General features: G+C 45.2%; 2 protein-coding genes across 3 annotated transcripts in view; one reads left to right on the forward strand and one right to left on the reverse strand.

Annotated features, from left to right (window-relative positions):
- Nucleotides 1–992: 992 nt before the first annotated feature.
- Nucleotides 993–19997, forward strand: part of SCNN1B (sodium channel epithelial 1 subunit beta) — a 30565-nt gene continuing 11560 nt past the window's right edge. Inside the window, exons 1-7 of one of the 2 annotated variants that reach the window (XM_050968591.1) lie at nt 993–1099; nt 9669–9987; nt 10734–11055; nt 12901–13094; nt 17019–17122; nt 17775–17938; nt 18949–19056. In XM_050968591.1, coding sequence (XP_050824548.1) covers nt 9677–9987; nt 10734–11055; nt 12901–13094; nt 17019–17122; nt 17775–17938; nt 18949–19056 — 1203 coding nt within the window. In that variant the 5' untranslated portion in view covers nt 993–1099; nt 9669–9676. Of the gene's footprint in view, nt 1100–9156; nt 9988–10733; nt 11056–12900; nt 13095–17018; nt 17123–17774; nt 17939–18948; nt 19057–19997 lie in introns of those variants that run through there. The other variant, XM_050968590.1, reaches the window with a different exon arrangement.
- The window catches only part of COG7 (component of oligomeric golgi complex 7), a 63198-nt gene continuing 46266 nt past the window's right edge, over nt 3066–19997 (reverse strand). The window contains exons 17-18 of the mRNA XM_050968571.1: nt 13125–13254; nt 3066–7588 (exon numbers count right to left, since the gene is read on the reverse strand). Coding sequence (XP_050824528.1) covers nt 13127–13254 — 128 coding nt within the window. The 3' untranslated portion in view covers nt 3066–7588; nt 13125–13126. The remainder of the gene's footprint in view (nt 7589–13124; nt 13255–19997) is intronic.

Raw genomic sequence — 19997 nt, forward strand, 5'->3', positions numbered from 1 at the left:
TAGCCTCTCCATAATGCTGAGGCAAACCATTCTGGGACCATACACACAGATAGGGCCTCCATGAATGTGAAGTGCATATGGCTCCTTTCGTGCTACAGAAGCCCAGCATCCAGAACTGATTTTCAGGGTCAGTTATTGAACGTTATTTCAGATCACACATTTATGGTAGCAGATGCCAGCAAGAGCCAAACTTTTAACTGTGTCCGGACAATGCTGGAGGTATCATTTGGTGTAGACAACTGCTCCATTGCTGACTGAAGGCGTCCATTAAAGTTTGATTTGTGCTTTGAGATCCTCAGATAACTATAAAAGGGCAGAGTATTATTACAGTACATTGTTGAAGAAAAATGAAACTAATTTCTTATTTATGTATTAGAGAAAAATCCTTACAACCCGGGACAAAGTGAAGATCAGCAGAAGAGGAGGAGATAGGCATCTGGTAGACACTTTACCCAACAGTGCCCAAATCAGGGGTGGGGAAGGTAAAACAGTAAAACAAGAAGCTTCTGGAAGCAGCAATAGAGCATCATAAAGTGTCCCACATGGCTGCAGCTATTGCTGCATGCTGCAATTTTGCTAACAGTGCGATCTAAGGGAAGCAGCAGGGACAAATACATGCATTATCCCATGTTCATCTGCTACTGTAGTATCCTGTGTGGAGTTCTGTCTGGCTCCTGCCACCTTCAGTTCTCAGTCCTACCCTCCATTTGGATGTAGGCCGGGGGAGGAGAAGAGTATTGTGCTGCTATGTTCCCTGATTCAGGGTGTGGGGTTAGTACATTTATCTGTGCAGTAGTGGTGGGTGGGTGGGTGCCAGTTTCTCACTTATCACCTGTGTGCTTTGCACTACATGGTACATCCCAGCTAAGGGCAGAGCCGGGCAGCCTGAGGGGTTCCCAGAGAAGCCGTTGACGTACCCCTTTAGAAAACATGAGCCACTTGAACTCCTCCGACATTCAGCTCAAGTGAGCACAAGGAGCTGTCTCAAGGATTGCAGGCGTGACTGCAGACCTGTAGCAAGCTACCCTGGCCCAACCCGGCTGCAGAAGTAAGGAAAGGGTAAGATTTTATCTTAGAAAAAAAGCTTGTAGAAATTAAGGTAAGGAAATGTGTTAAAGTTGTTGGAAAGGTTAAAAACAAATGTAAGGTTACTTTCCTTCTGGAAAAGTGACCATTTGTGTGCGTTAAAGTGCAACTTTTCTTTTTCTCAACCAGCTTTGCCCTTGGAAAGCCATGCTTACTCTGGCCAGAGGGAGGGAGCTTGGCTCTTGGCCTCCTGCCACATTAGAAAATCCCTTTAAAATGGTGTTTGTTAACCAGTCTATTGTGCTGCCAGCATTGGGCAGAACATTGTTCAAATGTGTTGGTTTTTTGGGTTTTTTTAGAGCCCCGAGTTGGGGGAGGGAATATCTTTTATTGGACCAACTTCTGATGGTGAGAGAGACAAGCTTTCAGGCCACATGGAGCTTTTCTTCAGGGCTGGGAAAGGTTCTTTTAAATCAATTAATGGTCAGTTTGCTAACCTAGCAGCCAGTTTAGTCTTCAGTCCTGTAAGATGCTGACCACTTTAGCTTAACTTTAAATCTTTGAGCAGGGTCATTGAAATCAGTGTGCACAGGGTAAAAAGCCTGTTTGCCTCCTGTGGGATTTGGTTCTTAGAATATGAGTCCCCACTAGTATGTTATAAAGTGATAAAGTGAAGGCAGGTTATGTTAAACTCATGCAGGTAAAGACTGACTCCCTCTGCACTGGGGATAAAACTTTTTATGAACAGTTTTAAACACTGTTCAAAACCAGTTTGGGCTAATCTTCTTTCCTGGTCAACATGGGCAGGGTTAAGTATTTCACAATCATGTTTAAAAAGCTCCTGGAGACCAGTGTTTAGGCCTAGTGCACATAAACCCCATCTTCGCGAATGGGTTGTAAAATGGGATTCAGACTGATTTGACTATAGAAAGATCTGCTGACTATATTCCTGTATAAAGTCTCTTGAAATAACAGCTGTTATGATTATTTTGTTTTGGATATTTACCTGGCAAGGATTTAACCTCCCATGTAAACAGTTTTTTTAAATGATTTGGATAAATAGTAATCTCCAGTAGCCTGGTTTACACAGCATTTTTTTGGTGCGGGCAGAGAGGAGATTTCCCCACCCTTGTATTACTCTACCTGTTCCGCTCCATTGGTGGGTGCTTTAGGGTATGTCTACCCTGAAACCGGACGATGTACTTTCCTGCTCAAGTGGACGTGCCAGCTTGATCAGTGTTGGTGCAGCCATGCTAAAATAGCCGTGTCGTCTCGGTAGTGCAAGCCGCTACCCTGTGATCCCCTCTGAGATGGTAGGTGTATACTTGGCCAGCCAGCCCTCCTGCTGCTACACTTCTCTTGATGGCTACTCAAGCTGGGAATTATGACTTCCTCCTCAACAGGGCAGAGCCCTTTTACCACCATGCCATCCAACTCAGCTCAGAGCAGGTCTTGATGATAGGAGGTAAAAATTCCTCTGCTTTGCCTCCAGTAGCTCTCCCACCATTTCTGTCACCAGCAGAGGTGCACCAGTGGTTCTGCAAAGATGGGTAGATTTCCTCAAAATTGTTATTGAAGTCACAGCAGATGTGGGCAGAGCCTAACTCTAGGCTGGAGCCAATTCAGGGCACTTCCCATGTCCAGAACCAGGGCATGTCTCCTCAGATGGATTTAGAAATGTCAGTTGTGTTAAAATCTTTAAAGGGCCATGGTCAAGATTAGTCCTAATTAAAAATCCTCTATTAATAATGCCTTAAATTATGAATATAAAATTCTCATTTCATTTTCACCTTTTATGCTGTTTGTTTTTTCTCTTCACGGATGGTCCAACCCTGCAAAAGTTTACTCACATGAATAATTCTCTCTCAGGCAAGCACGTCATTTGACATCAGTGGGATGTCTCTTGTGAATAGGAGTTGCAAGATAGTGTCCTTAGGTTGAGCAATAAAACAAACCTGGTCAGATTAGCTGGTTTTGTTTATATTAGTAGTTATTTTTCTGCTTCTTGTGGGGTTGTAACTAGTATAATATAATGGAAATGAATCCCAAAGAAAATTTTAATTGAATATTTAGAAAATAATGAAAAACATTAGGGTAAGTAAATAAACAATTAGATGTTGTGTTTGAACTACTTGACATGGTTTTAAATGATAGGAAAACATTCTAAAATAAGTCATCTGAATCTAGGATATGATGGCTAATTCTGTGAAAACAACTAGTTGCAAGAGAATACAAAAGGGTGCTGAAAGTATTGGAAATATGAGCTACAAAGTCACTTTTAAAAGGGCCGTTTGTTAGATGGATAAATACAAATACATTCAAGATAATGACTGCTGCAAAATTGTGAACAAAGAAATATAAGTAAACACTTTAGGGGTTTTAATCTGAAAAGGATAAGTATTCAATGATGTACATATGCTGCATTTTAACTGATTGTAATTTTGTAAATGAAAAGATTTAAATATTCAGAAGACTATAGAAACATTGTAGTTTATTTTAAAGAGAATACGTTTGTTATGAAACTTCTGGGGAGCATTTACTTGAAGAGAAACAGAGGAAACCCTTCAATCGTGGATGTAAGAAACATAGGCTTTATGGTATTGTAATATTAGAGTTTATGCATGTGTTATGAATTATGAATGGTGGCTGTCTGGGTAGTAAAGTGAAAGGCTAATTAATGAACAGTGATGTTCCTGAGTGTATCTGCAATTTCAGATTACTCAGAACATTTTTGAAAAGCATCTGTAGTTCAGAAGTCTGTGCCGTGATCCTGGCTGACTAGGATGATTGGCAATAAGGAACCTGCTGTTCACCCAAGTCACTGGTTCTTGATCCAGTCCTGTTCAGTAGTAACCAAATATTACGAGTGCCTTAGTGGAAAGAGGTTGGGTCTCTGACAGTTCCCAGTCAGATGTTGACCTAACTTTCACAATAGAAAGAAAATATCTTAGTGTCTCACCAATCTCATGTTGTTAATAGAAAGAACAAGCTGAGAACAAGTTCAGGCACTGAGTGAACAACAAAACTGCCAAACCAAAGATGTGAGGGAGAAGGAACATTTGAATATAGTTTGGGCAAGCCATGGGCATCTAGACCAAACTATTAGCCACCTGATTGGGTAAATGACTCTGTGAAACCCTGAAAACATTCCCACCTGTTGTGCAAAGCTTTCTGGTTTATATAAACTGTAATTTGCTTCCCTAATTTGAAAATGTTGTTATTCCCATATCCTGCAGAGCTGTGAACATGTTATCCATGTGATGGGCAATCACTGTGTGTCCAGCAGGAATGGGGTAGCTTACGTTCTAATCGAAGTGAGCTAACAAGGGGTTGACTTGTAATTTGATCTTTTCTTAAAGCCTTCTTTACCATTTATTTTCAGAGTTCAGAGCATTATTTCTTTCTGGATGGAACTGTCTGAATCCTAGGTCTTAGTTCAGTGTGTCTGATTGAACCCTCCCAGGAAATACCCACAGGAAGGGTTTGGGAGAAGAAACTCCATTGTGTGTCCTCCCAAGGTTTCCACTTGAGAAGTGTGTGTCGGGGATGGGGAGAGATTTGTCCCCACATGGACCTAACACCAAAGCAGAAGGTTTAGCCCCCACCCCCCGATCTGCTCTCTGCACAGAGACGACTCTGCACTAACTCCTGTTGTTCTCTCTGGTGGCAGAGCTCTGCTGGAGTTGTGCTGACAGGACTCCAACCAGCTTCTTCCACTGAGACCTGAAAGAGGAAAGTTCCCTTGCACAAAGAGGACTAGCTAAAATGTTCGGTTTATGCTGCAATAACTTTATGGTAGCCTCACTGCTGGTTTGATGGACTATAGGGGGAGGAGGGTTAGAGGAAGGGCTGTGGATACATTTTAACCACGGCAGCAAGAGGAGTGAAAAATATCTGGCCAGGAATGTACAAGTTACTTGAACAGAGAGAAAGCATTGAAAGGAATCCATGGCCCCTCTTACAGTAACAGTTATCTCAGTGAGCTATTCCAAATAGGTGGCCAGCAGAATGCATTTCCCATCAGTGCACACACACACACGAGAAAGTAGCAGAGTTGCCGTGTGCGTTTTTCTTTTTTAAAGCTTCTGGGGATAATTAGGAACCAACTTGCACAGCTTTGCCCTTTTTCAAAATGGTTGCCACTCTATTGTTCTTAATGAGGTGAAGCCACAAAACTGTCCTCAATTAAAATAGCCTTTGCAGGCAGCAATGAGGCTGCCCTAAGCAAAGATGGATGCTACCTCCCATTGTTTCCAATTGGACTAATGCCAGATTGGGCTTAATAAAAACGGCCCCTCCTTTGTGCTGTCAGGAGGCAGCGAGAGGGATGAACGGCAGTGGGACAAGGAGTGACAGTGGGAGAAGCAGGTCATGGGGGGGCAGGGAGGGTGCTGCAAAGGGCACATGAAGGGGGCCAGCACAATCTAGTAGAGTAAGGAGGGTGGCTGTAGGAAAGAGGAATGGGGCACCAGGGAAGACTAAAGGGGGCAGAGGAACCCGTGGGATTAGGATGCAGTAAGGTGCAGCAAGGAATGGGGGGCAAAGAAGAATTCGAAGGGTGGGAGGCTGAGGGGGACAGGTGGGAGTTGGGAGACTCTGGTGGGGCACGGAGGAGAATGTGAGTGGGGCAGAGATCAAGAGGGAGAAAGGACAGTGAATGTGGGGAAAGGAGAAAGGGAATCTCCCGTCAAGCAGTCAGGAGGGAGGACAATTGTGTGTATGTTCATTTCAGGGTAACGTTTGAATCTCAAAATTATCAGACACAATTGGGGTCAGGCAGCTTCCCCATAAAGCTGAGCCCCTCAAGTAAATGAGCCATTGATACACAGAGCTGCGTGAGCTCAGGATCCCCTTCAGTGGTAGATTTTTAGAACTGAAACAAGACCAGACTCTGCACCTCTCAATTTCAAATTCTTATTTGATCAGTGGGAAGAGTGAATAAACAGCGGAGCAAATGCAGATCCCAGGGCATCCAGCTAGTCTGGTCTACCAAGTATGGATTGGATGAATGAACTATAAGGTGGACAGAAAGCTGGATAGATTGTTGGGCTCAACAGCTCAATGTCTATAGTTGGCAGCCGGTATCAAGCAGAGTGCTCCAGGAGTTGGTCTTGGGGCCAGTTTTGTTCAACATCTTCATTAATGATCTGGAGGATGGGATGGAGTGCACCCTCAGCAAGTTCACAGATGACACTAAGCTGGGAGGAGAGGTAGATACACTGGAGGGTAGGGATAGGGACCAGAGTGACCTAGACAAATTGGAGGATAGGGCCAAAAGAAATCTGATGAGGTTCAACAAGGACAAGTACAGAGTCCTGCACTTAGGACAGAAGAATCCCATGCACTGCTCCAGGCTGGGGACCAACTGGCTAAGTGGCAGCTCTGCAGAAAAGGACCTGGGGATACGGTGGATGAGAAGCTGGATATGAGTCTGCAGTGTGCCCTTGTTGCCAAGAAGGCCAGTGGCATATTGGGCTGCATCAGTAGGAGCACTGCCAGCAGATCGAGGGAAGTGATTATTCCCCTCTATTTGACACAGGTGAGGCCACATCTGGAGTATTGCATCCAGTTTTGGTCCTCCCACTACAGAAAGGATGTAGACAAATTGGAGAGAGCCCAGCAGAGGACAACAAAAATGATCAGAGGCTGGGGCACATGACTTACAAGGAGAGACTGAGAGAACTGTGCTTATTTAGTCTGCAGAAGAGAAGAGTGAGGGGGGATTTTATAGCAGCCTTCAACTACCTGAAGGGGGGTTTCAAAGAGGATGGAGCTCAGCTGTTCTCAGTGGTACCTGATGACAGAACAAGGAGTAATGGTCTCAAGTAGCAGTGGGGGAGGTTTAGGTTGGATATTAGGAAACACTATTTCACTAGGAGGGCGGTGAAGCACTGGAATGGGTTACCTAAGGAGGTGGTAGAATCTTCTTCCTTAGAGGTCTTTAAGATCAGGCTTGACCAAGCCCTGGCTGGGATGATTTAGTTGGGGTTGGTCCTGCTTTGAGCAGTGGGTTGGACTAGATGACCTCCTGCAGTCTCTGCTAGCCCTAATCTATGATTCTATGAACAAAGTTGGAAATTACCCAGTGGAATTCAGGTGTGTTTTAATTTTAATCTAATCTAATCAATCTAAATTTTTTAATGGATTTTTTTAAAAGAGGGGGAAATATTTACTAGTTTGCTTTTGCCAATCTCTCTGGCTTCCAGTGTATTTTGGTTATGCCAGTTTGTGAGACAAGGGGTTTCCTGATCCGGGATTTAGCAAGCAGATGTCTAACTGGTGGCAGGACAGCAGAGGTGAAAAGGCTACATATAATAAACCTCCAGCCTTTCTCTGTGCCACAGGCTTGTTTATTCCTCTGGAATTGCCTGCTCAGAGGGGACCTTCTGCTTGGACCTCTCCTGTCTTCCACAGGGGTGAGTTGGGATTCAGCGAAGAGTCATTGCTTCTGCAGCACCCCAGCCCTGCAGAGGTCTTCTGCAGGGTCAGGCATCGATGTCTGGAAAGTAGAAGAGATAGGCAGGAAAAGTGCCTATTGCCTGCCCTCATCCTCACCACAGACCTGCACAAAAGCCAGTGGGAAATTAATCAAACCTAAAGGCCCCCTTCATGCTGAAGAAACTCTTGAGAGCGGGGGGCTCGGAGAGTCCTTCCTTGGTATTGTAACGTCATTGGAGTAATGCTGTCAGGGAGGCAGAGGGCTGGGGGCCCCAGGTCCCCTTTGCAGATTCCATGAAATCTGCTGGGCGTGGGGACAAAACTTCTTCCTGTTCCCAGGAGGAAAGAATCTAAGCCCTGTCCCTGACAGAACAATCCTAGGAAATCTCTGGAATGAGATAGTGCTGAGGGTTCCTCCCCTTCAGAGCTCCTTTGCATGGGTTTTCCTTAGGGAAGAGGTAATCTGGGTCTCATGACATTTGATCTTGGGTGATGAGGAGCTGTTGGGGCATGGCACAGGATCATGGGGCTGTGAGTAACTGGAGACAGATGGGAGTTTGACTCCTGCTCAGCATGAAGCTGTGAGACGTCACAAAGTCAGTGAATCATTTTCAATCTTTATCAAACTCATTGCACTTGTAATCTAGGCCAGATTTGGAAGGTGTGCTCACCCACTCCCATAAACAGCTGAGCCTGTGTGAGTACACAGTTACTATCCAGTTCCTCGGCTTGGCTAGGTGAGGTTTCAGACTGATGCAGTCATCTCACCAAATAGGCCCAAGAGAAAAAGACCATCTAACCAAATGAAATCAGCCTGCATTGCCTTCCCATTCTAGAGGTGTAAAGAGATCTGAGTGCCTGACCTACACCCCAGCAACCTGTACAGCAACTTTCCTTTGATATTTTATTTACGTGGGATTATATTTAGTAAGAGTAACATTGCATAAAAGCAGAATTTGTTCTTCTGAATTCTGAAACGTTTCTAGTTTTACACCTTCAGTATTACTGTTCCCAGTATGCTTCATACCATATTTAACATGGGTCTTCAATCCTGACGTTCTACATTTTAAACCTCTGAACGATTTTCTGCTTAGCTAGATCTCTCTTTTGTTGTGAAATCCTGCTCCGGGATATAAAGATTTAGTAACATGCATTCTCAACTTACAATAACAGCATAAAATGTACCAGGTACTCACAATACCAGTCCAAAATATGCAGCATCCTTCACATCAGCAGCACAAAATGTACTGATACTATCTTAAAACAAAGGAATCTGAAAAAAATAAATAAACCTACTGTCCCTTCTCTTGCAGGCACCCCTTGCTACTTTGATATTTTTAGTCTTGAAAAAGGACACTTGTGTCCAAATCCCTCTTTCCTCCTCCCCTTTCGGGAGGTGGACACACCTGATGCCCAAGGAGCTGGTAATACTTCTTCCCCAGTCATTTCAAGGCAAATCCCTTTAGGTCCCTTCTACACTGAGAGTTGAGCTGAGTTAGCCTAATTGCTGTTCTAAACCAGTTCAGAGTTATGCAGTTTAAACAGACCTAGAGCCGATTAAGGTTGGTCTACAGTAGTAGCATATGTTAATGTTCATACAGCGCCATGAATGATGGTTCTTTGAGACAAAACCTGGTCACCCTAAAGGGACCACTATGTCCCGATTTTATAGGGACAGTCCCGATTTTTGGGTCTTTTTCTTATATAGGCTGCTATTACCCCTCACCCCCTGTCCCAATTTTTCACATTTGCTGTCTGGTCACCCTAGGTCCCTTCTCCAAGAATCTTACACAGTGTAGGCTGTAATAGGCTCAGAATGGGTTTGCAAGTATGACTTGCCTTTCAATAACTGCATGTTTTCCGTTACCCATATCTAGGTGGGAAGGATTTTCAGTATTGCTGGAGGAGGCCCAGTTCTGGAGCGGGACAGTGGGAGGTTGAGAGGTCTCTTTCAACACAGGTAGTGAGAGGCTGGGAATCTCATTCACATTTCCCTCCTGGCAACAAAGACCACAACTGCTAGGGCATAGGTGAGATCGCTACCCTGTGATCTGTGAAACCCACCTGGAGAGCTACCAGAGACAGGCTGAAGGCACCTGCTGGGTAGCTTCCCATGTGAAGGACTCCTACAAGCAGAATACAGCAAGTAATTTAAATCCCGCTGCCTAAGATTAACCAGTTCTGTTTCCCCCGCATGTTCACAGGCATTACAATGAACTTTAAAAGGTATTTCATTAGAGTGCTGCACCGTCTCCAGAAGGGGCCGGGATACACATATAAAGAGCTGCTGGTCTGGTACTGCGATAACACCAACACACATGGACCCAAGCGCATCATCCGAGAGGGGCCAAAGAAAAAAGTCATCTGGTTTTTCCTGACTCTGCTCTTCGCATCTCTCGTCTTCTGGCAATGGGGGATCCTCATTGACACATACCTCTCCTACAGTGTCAGTTCATCTCTCTCTATAGGGTTTAAGACCATGAAGTTCCCAGCAGTCACGGTCTGCAATGCCAGCCCCTACAAGTGAGTCCCCTGTCTGCACCAAGTGTGAAGCTGACTTGCTCAGAGACATTTCCAGGGCCTAGCACTATAAATCTTTTCCATCTCAAATTGCAAAGATACGGGATTTCTGAAAGTGTGCATTGTCATTCAGCAAGCCCTTAAACAAATGAAAACAAAAGAAATGAATGAAAACACTTTCTGCAACCCAACCCCATTATCTGGGTGCCACGAAAGGCCAATATCTGCTCTCGGTTACTCCAATGTAAATTCAGAGTAACTCCTGTGAAATCAGGCAGTCCAATGACTTCACTGGACATACTTTAAATTTACATCAATATGACAGAGCAGAGGCATGATCCTAAGTGTAAAGGCCATCCCAGTCTATCTCACAAAACTCAGAGCAGACCCACAATGAGTGGGTTGATTTTTGTATCTTCTCCTTCCAGAGTGGCTCCTGGGTATGTTAGCCCACTGCTGACCCAGAAACCTGAGTTATTTGAAAGATGATATTATTTCTGTAAACACAGCAAGTCATCAGTAAAACACTGATTGTTTAGCGCCTCGCTAATTCTATATCTGGTTCTTGCTCCAGGGTCTGGCAGGTAGGATACATATTCTAGCCTAGATCACTCTTCATGCATGGACTTCATTCATTTTTCAGTAACTCTTTATGAAGCTACCTAAGGCCCGTGTTCTCTATAGAAATTCAACCTACTGCAAGCCACTGCCATCTTCCCAGCAACTGCTAACTGCTCTTTGTCCTTCAGATACTCCAAGGTGAGGCATCTATTGAAAGAGTTGGATGAGCTCACTGAGGCAGCCCTGGAAAGGATCCTGCAGTCCAAGCACGGGGACGCAATCTCAGCTCCCCCACTACACTCCAGTGAGACTGTTTCTCAGAGGTTAGACCTGAAGCTCTGGAACCAAATCCCCTTGGTTCTGATTGATGAAAGTGACCCAGACCATCCCGTCATTATCGATCTCTTTGAGACCAACCAAAGTGGCTCAGGAACCCAGCCTAACAATTCCTCTCCCGCCCTGTCCAACATGACATCAGAAGCGAAGAAACACAAAGTGGCAGTGAAGCTGGTAAGTGGAGGTTTATGGCTCCCTGCAGACGTGCTCTGTACTTCGCTCGAGGACACGTTACATTGTGAGCTGCTTGGAGTAGGGATTGTCTTTTTGTTCTGTTTCTGGACAGCACTAGCACACCAGGGTCCCGGTTGAAGACCGGGGCTCCTGGGTGCTATGATAATACAGAGAATAAATAGAGTTAGACCCTGGAAGCAAGGCAGATAGGGCTTGTGATGGGGGCTCCACTCGCTGCTAAGGTGGCATCTCCTGGCCGTTCCGGGGAATAGCTCACAAGGTCACCGCCGCTTCCCACCATTACACGCTATCTGTCTGCCTCTGGGTCTGAGCTCCACAAGCTGCTACTGCCTCTTCGTGACTCAGCCCTCCAGCCAAGTCACTATATGTGTGTTCCCCTTCTGGGATATCAAAGTCTTTCCTCGCCAGCAGTCCTAGGCAGTCTTCCCATTCGCTGCCTCAGAGTGCCACTTCCTCTGTGGCTGGCAGGGAACCCAGGCTTACCCTCTTGCCAGCTGTCTAGGTCTGTTCCCTTCTAGATCTTACAGCCTTTCCATGAGTCCTGTCCTATGTTCCTAGCTCCCAGGTTTGCCAGCCAAAACGCACCTCCCTTCTCCCAGGGAGCAACTGCAGACTTCCCAGGAGCCGCCCCTTATGCTTCCAATTTCCTGCCTTTATAGTCCCAGCTCAGTTCATTCCTCCTCAGCTGGGCTCCCTCCCTCAGTCAGGGGATTGCTTAGCCACATGATTCCCGTCAGCTGTGGCTTCTAGGGTTCATTAACCCCCTCCATCCCCCCCTGCTTAGTCTTCACTAACCCTTTCAGGACAAGTGCAGGGTGAACACCCCATCGCAGGGCTCTCTCCATCCAAGAGAGGCTTCAAATGGGGCCTCTGGATTTTATTTCTCCACCAGGGTTCTCTCTTGAAAAGCTGCATCGTGTGGTCTGGGCTGGCTCACAAAGGGGCCTTGGCACAGCTCAGTGCATCATTTCCAGCCATTTTCTCTCCGTTTAGAGCTGGTGGGAACTGAACACTGACCCCATGTCAAATGATTTCCTGCACAGGGACACACTGGGGGCTGCTCCGTCAGGCTGGTGCATCTCTAAAGGGTTGTTCCATAGGACTCGCCGGTGTATTGGGGGGCTGCTACGTTTGAGATTTTTTAATCACACCAGCATAGAACCAGTTTGTTTCACTTCTAATCTTTTGGGCCTGATCCTGCCCCAGGCGACACACCCGGGACACTGGCTGCAGTCATTCATTAGGGATTCTGAGGATCCCCACCAGGATTGAACACTCAGGGCTTGTGTGGATGAACAGTTAGTGCACAGAAAGTTGGCATGTAAATCTCTCTCGTGCTAGTGCGCTGCATACTGATGGTCTGCTTGGACTCTGCTCCTGCACCCGGAAAGCTCCTGAGTACACTGCTATCCACCCCATGGGAGGAGTGCAGGGCCGCATGGTAACTGAGCTAGGTGCAACCGACAGCAGATGGGTTCCAAGGTGAAATTCACCTGTGGTATTAGGGCAGTGTTAGATACACCAGTCCACTGAAGCCCTGCCCTGGGGACCATGGGCAGAGCTGCACTTAGATGTCCTTGCTCTGCAGAAAGGGCCTCCATGCCAACCATGCAAATGTCATGCGGGCAGTGGCGATGGAGTGGGCTGGGGGGGGCCACAGGATTTACATTCATGTATGCTGTGACCCCAATACCCTGTGAATGCTACAGAGGGCCACAGTCACTACTCCAGCCCATAGGTTATCCCATCCCTCTGAACATAAGGCCAGCTGCCTGCTGGTTGTCTGTTAGTTACACATTAAAATCTAACTCCATGTGTCTTCAGTGCCACCACAAGGACACCCCACAGTGCATCTACTGGAACTTCACCAGCGCCGCCCAAGCGGTGACAGAATGGTACATTCTGCAGTCCACTAGCATCCTCTCTAAAGTCCCGCTGCAAGAGAGGATCAGGATGGGCTACCAACCAGAGGACATGATCCTAGCATGTCTGTATGGGGCAGAGCCCTGCAGCTACAGGTACGTGGAACCCACCAAACTTCTACTTACTCTCAGGGTCGCTTGAAACTATACAGGGCAAAAGAAGTATGAAGCTCTTCAGAGCAGGGACCACTTTCTTCTGTGTCTGTACAGTGCTGAGCACAATGGGGTCCTGGTCCATGATGGAGACTCCTAGATGCTGTGGAAATAGGAATAATTACTACTACTACGAATTATTAAATCACGTACAAGCCAGGGCCTTACACGGATGTGTGATTCCTGCTCTTTTTGTTGTCTTTCTAAATATTTTCATTGTACAGAATCAAGTCCGTAAAAGGCAAAGAAAAATGTTTAGCTAGAAGTCTATATTAATTTGTAATAGAAACAGCACACGTTTCACTCCTTACAGCAGTGAATTGCAATTCGGCTTTAATCCATTCAGTGTTGCTGGGTGCTTGTTAGCCTGAATAGAGCAGGGATCTCAAAACAGAATCTCAAACCAAATTATGAAATGGCCTAAACTGGAACTAGGTATTACCATCGCAGCTTCCCCATTCAGAGTGTTACTGGATCTCACTTGGTTTAAATTGTAACCAGTCCCTGTTAAAGCCTCCAGCCAAAGTAGTTAGTTATTTTAAAAAAGAAACAAGACACCTCAGTTCGTGCTGCAGCTCTGTCTCTGCGATCCCAGCTAGTGGAGAGTCTCTACTTGAGCCGATTTCACGAGAGTGAAATGCAGCAGGGGAAACAACGCATATAATCAGCTTTATGGCAGAATATTTTTTAATTAAAAAAAAAACACCTCAGTTCAAAAACTTCAACCTCAAAAACCATTCGCCTGATTGGTAATTAGTGATAGACAAAGCTACTGCGATAGGCTTCAGCAGCTCAGGGGGTGGCTGCTTTTCTTAAGCTTTTCTCAGTGAATCATGAGATTGCCAATGCTCCCTAGTTAACACTAGAGTAATGTATCCCGCAGGATCTTCCCAGCTGCAGTGGTAGAGTAAAATATTCTCAGGGCGGGGTTGGTTTGAGTTCTAGAAGCAGGTTCAGGTTGGTCTTTATTTGATCTGAGTTTGTTCACTTTCCCTGCTTATAGTGTCTCATTCTTGTCCACAGGCTCCAACACAATTAGAAAAACCCTACTGGTGAAATCTGATAGTGCTCTCACTTTAATTCCATGTATAGATTGGCATACTGAGAAGTGAACACTTACGGCTTAGCTGGTAAAGTCTGGGTAACTGAGATCAATTTAATTCTGAACAGGAGCATTGCAAAGGAATTTGTTGCCAAATATTAGTTGTAATATTTATATTATGTGTAATATCCACGTCAATCAATAGAAATGACCCTAAGGAGCAAAAGAGCTGACATGTCCATGGGCTGCAGGGTGGTTATGGATTAGTTAATATCAACACTACTCCAAGCTCCCCTGCAAATGAGTGAGAACTATGTGCTCTTCACAGCTGCAGGATTAGACCCATAGCCATTTCTCATCTTCCGTCTTCCAGCTGTACGGACTGAGTCACTGAAAATGCACCTGCGGTTACTGGTGGAGGATCATTTTGGATGATTTGGAACTAACATAAGCTCATAGACTTTATTACTCTTCTGTCATGGTCTTATTTGTACCAAGTGTCCCAATATAGAACAATGCCAGTGTCTGTGTACCAGGTAGAGAGCCTGGGCATTGTCACTGTTTCTTCCTGTCAGCAACAAAGCCAATTGCCCTGGGCATATTCCCAAGGCTGCTGATTACCATTTGGGTATCAGTGGAGTTTGTGAGAGCTGCTACTCTGCAGGGCGCTTGGGCACCGAATGTCCGCTCTGCAGTCTTCCAACGCTCATTGTTATCCTCCACGTGCTCTCAGAGTGGAACCTATATTGACAGGAGTGGGGGCGCCACCTGCTAACAGAGGAGAGACTGTACCAATGCACATGACAGATGGACTTGCCCATCTGTGTTTGAGACTGTACTAACTTCCCTTGGTGCCAGGAGACCTCCAAGAGGTGCTCTGCTCAGCTCAGCAACTTTTAATCGTCCAGTCATCCCTTCTCTCTGACCCGCTACTGGTGTGTCTGGTGATATGCGCCCAGGACAGGGGATAAGAAGAGTCCCTGTCCCAGCTCTGTCACTGACTCCTCATGACCACGGACAAGGAACTAAGGCCAATCTTTAAACTTCACACCCTAAAGCCGAGCACATAAATAAGTGACCTGACTTTCAGAGGCACCTAGCACCTTCGGAGCCCAACTGGCTCCTGGGAGAGTTTGTCTGAATAACTAACCCTAGAGCACAGCATGTGGCCTGGTGTACTGGTCTCAAGCAAAGGCAAGCTCTTGGTTACACATGTTTTCCTAACAGGTTGCTGGATAATACACTTCTTCCCTCATCACGCCTTGTGACTGACAAACCCTTTGTATCTGCAGAACTGAGTATGATTCCAGCCTAGGCTGTAACGAGCCCTTCCCACAGTACTGCTCTGTACAGGACGTTACAAGAATTACCAATAAACAAACAGTTGGGTATTTATCCAAACTGGGCAAGTCAGTTATCACAGCCCTAGGGGCAAGTCAGTTATCACAGCCCTAAGCCGGGCACTTATTTGGGTGTGCCACACTTATGTCACGCTGTAGCATTCAATAGAAAATCACAGGCAGGCTCCTTTCCATCATGGTACAGCACGTACCTCTGAGATGCCAGCTCTGTGGGCAAGACTGTGTCTATACCCTGCCCAGGTGAGCAAGGGGGGTAGTGCTACAAGAAGGCTTTGCCCTCTCTCTTTGCAAGGTCAGAGCTGGTGCTCCCCTGACGCAAGCACAGCCAGTGGCACTAACCTGCCCAGAGGAGATGCGCCCTGGCTAGCCCCATGCTGTGGGCTCATAACGGCTGTGCTTCTAGAGGTACTGGATGCACCTTAGGCACAACTGAGGCTCAAGTCACAGCATCTCCAGTGCAGTTTGTTCCCTTCCCAGAAGAAACACCTGCATTTTAGTTCTGTGTTTAAATGTGTGACATCCCCTTCTCCCAATCTGCCTTCACTGATACTGGAAAATACTGTATTGATAAGGCCCTTGAATACCATAGTCTAAGTCAGGGGTAGGCAACCTATGGCACGGGTGCCAAAGGCGGCACCTGAGCTGATTTTCAGTGGCACTCACACAGCCCGGGTCCTGGCCACCGGTCGGAGGGGCTCTGCATTTTAATTTAATTTTAAATGAAGCTTCTTAAACATTTTAAAAACCTTATTTACTTTACATACAACAATAGTTTAGTTATCTATTATAGACTTATAGAAAGAGACCTTCTAAAAACATTAAAATGTATTACTGGCACCCGGAACCTTAAATTACAGTGAATAAATGAAGACTCGGCCCAGCACTTCTGAAATGTGCCGACCCCTGGGCTAAATTCTCTTTGGGTTTTTGGCTAAGTATAACATATCAATGACACCATTTAAGCCTCCTCACAGCACTTTAGGGTCCTGTACGTGAGGAGCACTGAAAGAATTCACACCATTAAAGACACTGCACCTCCACCTACCTGAAGCTCTGATCTAGTACCTAGGGCATTGCTCCCTTTGCCAGCCAGCACCATGCTTGTCTCAGACGTAGGAGGGATTTCTATGGGACAATGAGTCTGCGACCCTGTCAAATTCAATTGGAAAAAATGAAATCTTGCCATTAAAATTAATGAAAAAAAAACAAAAACTTCAGGTTCCTCTGAAGTCCCACAAAGAGCTGCTGCTGCTGCTATTTTTCAGTGGAGCAATTTGGCTGAAACTATGCCACTTAAAAACTGAGCATCACATCCCAAAAGAAACTGTTGTATTTGTGTGTACAGCAAGTAAACAAGCTAACTGTGCATCCCTGGCATAACTACAGGATATCAAAACGTGATCAATTAGTTCTATTCTTTTACCACCGTAGATGGTCACACCTTATTGTGCATGATTCTTACAGAAATTTCACCCAGATCTATCATCCTGACCATGGCAACTGCTACATCTTTAACTGGGGAATGGATGAGGAAGCCCTGATTTCTTCCAACCCGGGAGCAGAGTTTGGTAAGCACTAAAACCCCAAGGAACAAAGGAAACAGGAGGGCTGGGAAAGGTTTCATCTGCAGCAAACAAGTTCTGTTACAGGTTATGAAGAAGCCAATTAATGGTATCATCTAGGGCCACGACGGGATGGAATCACTTGACGACTCTCTGTTCTATTCATTCCCTCTGGGGCACCTGGCATTGGCCAGTGTCATCAGACAGGATACTGGACTAGATGGACCATTGGTCTGACCACATATGGCCATTATGTTCGTATGAATGAGTTCTTGGGGGCACAGGGAAATGATAACTGACTGCCAGGATTAGAAAGGGGGTAAACCCCACAGACGGATATGGATTACATATGGAATGGCAAAAGATAGAACATGGAATAATGGGATGACTTTAAGAAAAGTGCATCTCAGTTGAATACTTGGGAAAACACCCACAGAATCAAGTGTTTCCTTCCCACACATTGAAAAAGACTCTTGCACTCAGCCAAAGCATTAACAAGTGTAACAATGGTCAATCTAAGGATGAAGGGTCTGTTCTCCTCTCTCAGCAGAGAGGGGTTTCCCTGCATAGTAAGAGAGTTCTCCTAAACAGTCATGTTTATATATAAATGCTGCACTTCATAGTTTGGGTTTTTGAATATTGTGTTTGGTGCCCACAGGGCTGAAGTTAATTCTGGACATCAGCCAACAAGACTACATTCCCTACCTCACATCTACTGCTGGGGCCAGGCTTATGCTGCATGAGCAGAAGAGTTTCCCGTTTCTTAAAGACCAGGGCATCTATGCCATGTCTGGGACAGAAACCTCTATCGGCGTATTAGTGGTATGTGTGACATTTCATCAGAACAAACCATCGGAGAACAATACTCCCGGTATCTGATGGGACAGCAGCCAAGTTTGTTTTCAGTCTTGGCTGAACTGGCTCAATCCAAAAGAGTCAAGTTATCTACTAGCTACGGCTTGGAACATTGTTTATGAAAGATTGAATGCAACTTATCCGGAAAACTGCTTTATCGAAGCCAAAAGCCGCAGCTTAGGTAATTGTTGCCTCTTCCCTCCATGTGTCAGCAGCTGCAGGGCTAAGCGAGTCCAGTTACATTTAACAGTGCAGCTAAGGTAACTGGATGGCGTCTCTGGGGCAGGACAGCTCTTCCTTGCCCCCTGCTTCTCACTAAGGTGCAGTTACCAGAATGTTACACGCGCTGACTGACCCTGTCATTAGTCTTAAGAGCATTGTATCATTGTCATTATCATCGTAGTCTTCCTAGAATTATATAGACAGCAGGTGTCATGTTTCTTTCTGTACGCTCAATGAATAAGGTACTGGGAATAAGGTACTAGTCTTGCTGGCTGTGCCTCTGTCAGCCTTTGCCATGCACTGACTGTGGCTAAGACAACCCCCTCATCATAGATCTCAGCTTTTCATTCAATCCTCCCCTTCCCGTCTGTGGGCAATAATGCAGTTGTCACTGGAACCTAGAACCTGGGGTTTGGGACAGGGTGGAACCCATGGATCTGCCATTAATCCTCCCCAAGAGACAATCAGATGGGGTCACAGAGCAGCGGGCTCTGAGGAGGTCCTCGGGGTGTAATCCAGGAAGCCCCAGGCTCCTCCTGAGCACCAAAGAATTCCAATTCAGCTCCATATATTTCCTAAAGATGATGTTCCTTGAATATTGTAACCTGTGGATATTATAGCCTCTCCAGCACTGCAAAGATCGGGGAAATTGCAGGATCTGTGAGTCTGAAAGGGTCTTGCACCAAACAAACATGTGACAGAAAGGAACTATGACTACAACATACAAATATTTGGTGGGTTTGGTTTTCTTTCAGGATGAACTTGAGCGGATGGGTTATCCCTACAGCGACTGCACTATGAATGGGTCAGATGTCCCTGTAAAAAATCTTTATAATGAATATAACACCTCCTACTCCATACAGGTAAAGGACATTATTCATTAAAACAATTTTTAAAAAACATTTTAAGCAATTTAAATTCTTAATTTATATGAACGATTCTAGAGAATAAAAAAGTTAAACATAAGAGATCAGAATCTCTAAAATAACCATTAAGCATGAACTAAGCACAAGAAACACATTTTAAAACACAAATGAGAGCCCTAATCTTGCAAACACTTATGCATGTCCATAACTTCATACATATGAATGTTCTTACTGAGGTCAGTTGGAAAACTCATGTGCATGTTTGCAGGATCAAAATCTAACAATTTATCTATTCAAAGTCATATTAAGCCACTAGCAATTTTTAAATTGCTCAGACAGAGAATCCAGTTCAGTGTAATTCTCTGTCACTCAATCTTACTACACAGATTGCTGAGCAGAGTGAAGACATGCTGGAGATGGTTCTTTTCACTTTATCCAGTCGGAAGCTTTATTTTTTTGCTTTTCTGTAGCTTTCTGCAAAGCGGTAGCCTAGCAAGTTTCGCTTGCAACATTCCTTATGGTTGCACAGAATTCCAATCAATGCAATTCACAAGCAAAGCAGAAATTTATAAACTGAAAAAGCAAAATGTTTTTGTTGTGCTTTTGGTCCCTGGAAGAGACTGTGGGAGCTCAGGTGACATGGATGATTATTATACATGAGTCTAGAATATCTGTGCATCCTCAAATACATTATGCTCCAATACATCTGTTAGTCTATAAGGTTCCACAGGACTCTGTTTTGTCAGCTTTTTACAGATCCAGACTAACACGGCTACCCCTCTGATACTTGTACATTTTCATTGGATCCCTCCCATTTTCCTCCCATTTATTTACTTTCAGACAAGCATCCAAAGGCTTGCATGTCTGACTCTGCCAGATAAAAGCTGTTAAGAGGGTTGGAGAGAACAGAAAAGGAGTACACAACATAAACTGATTTC

This window comes from Gopherus flavomarginatus, chromosome 9 (genome assembly GCF_025201925.1).
Source record: "Gopherus flavomarginatus isolate rGopFla2 chromosome 9, rGopFla2.mat.asm, whole genome shotgun sequence".
NCBI lineage: Eukaryota > Metazoa > Chordata > Testudines > Testudinidae > Gopherus > Gopherus flavomarginatus.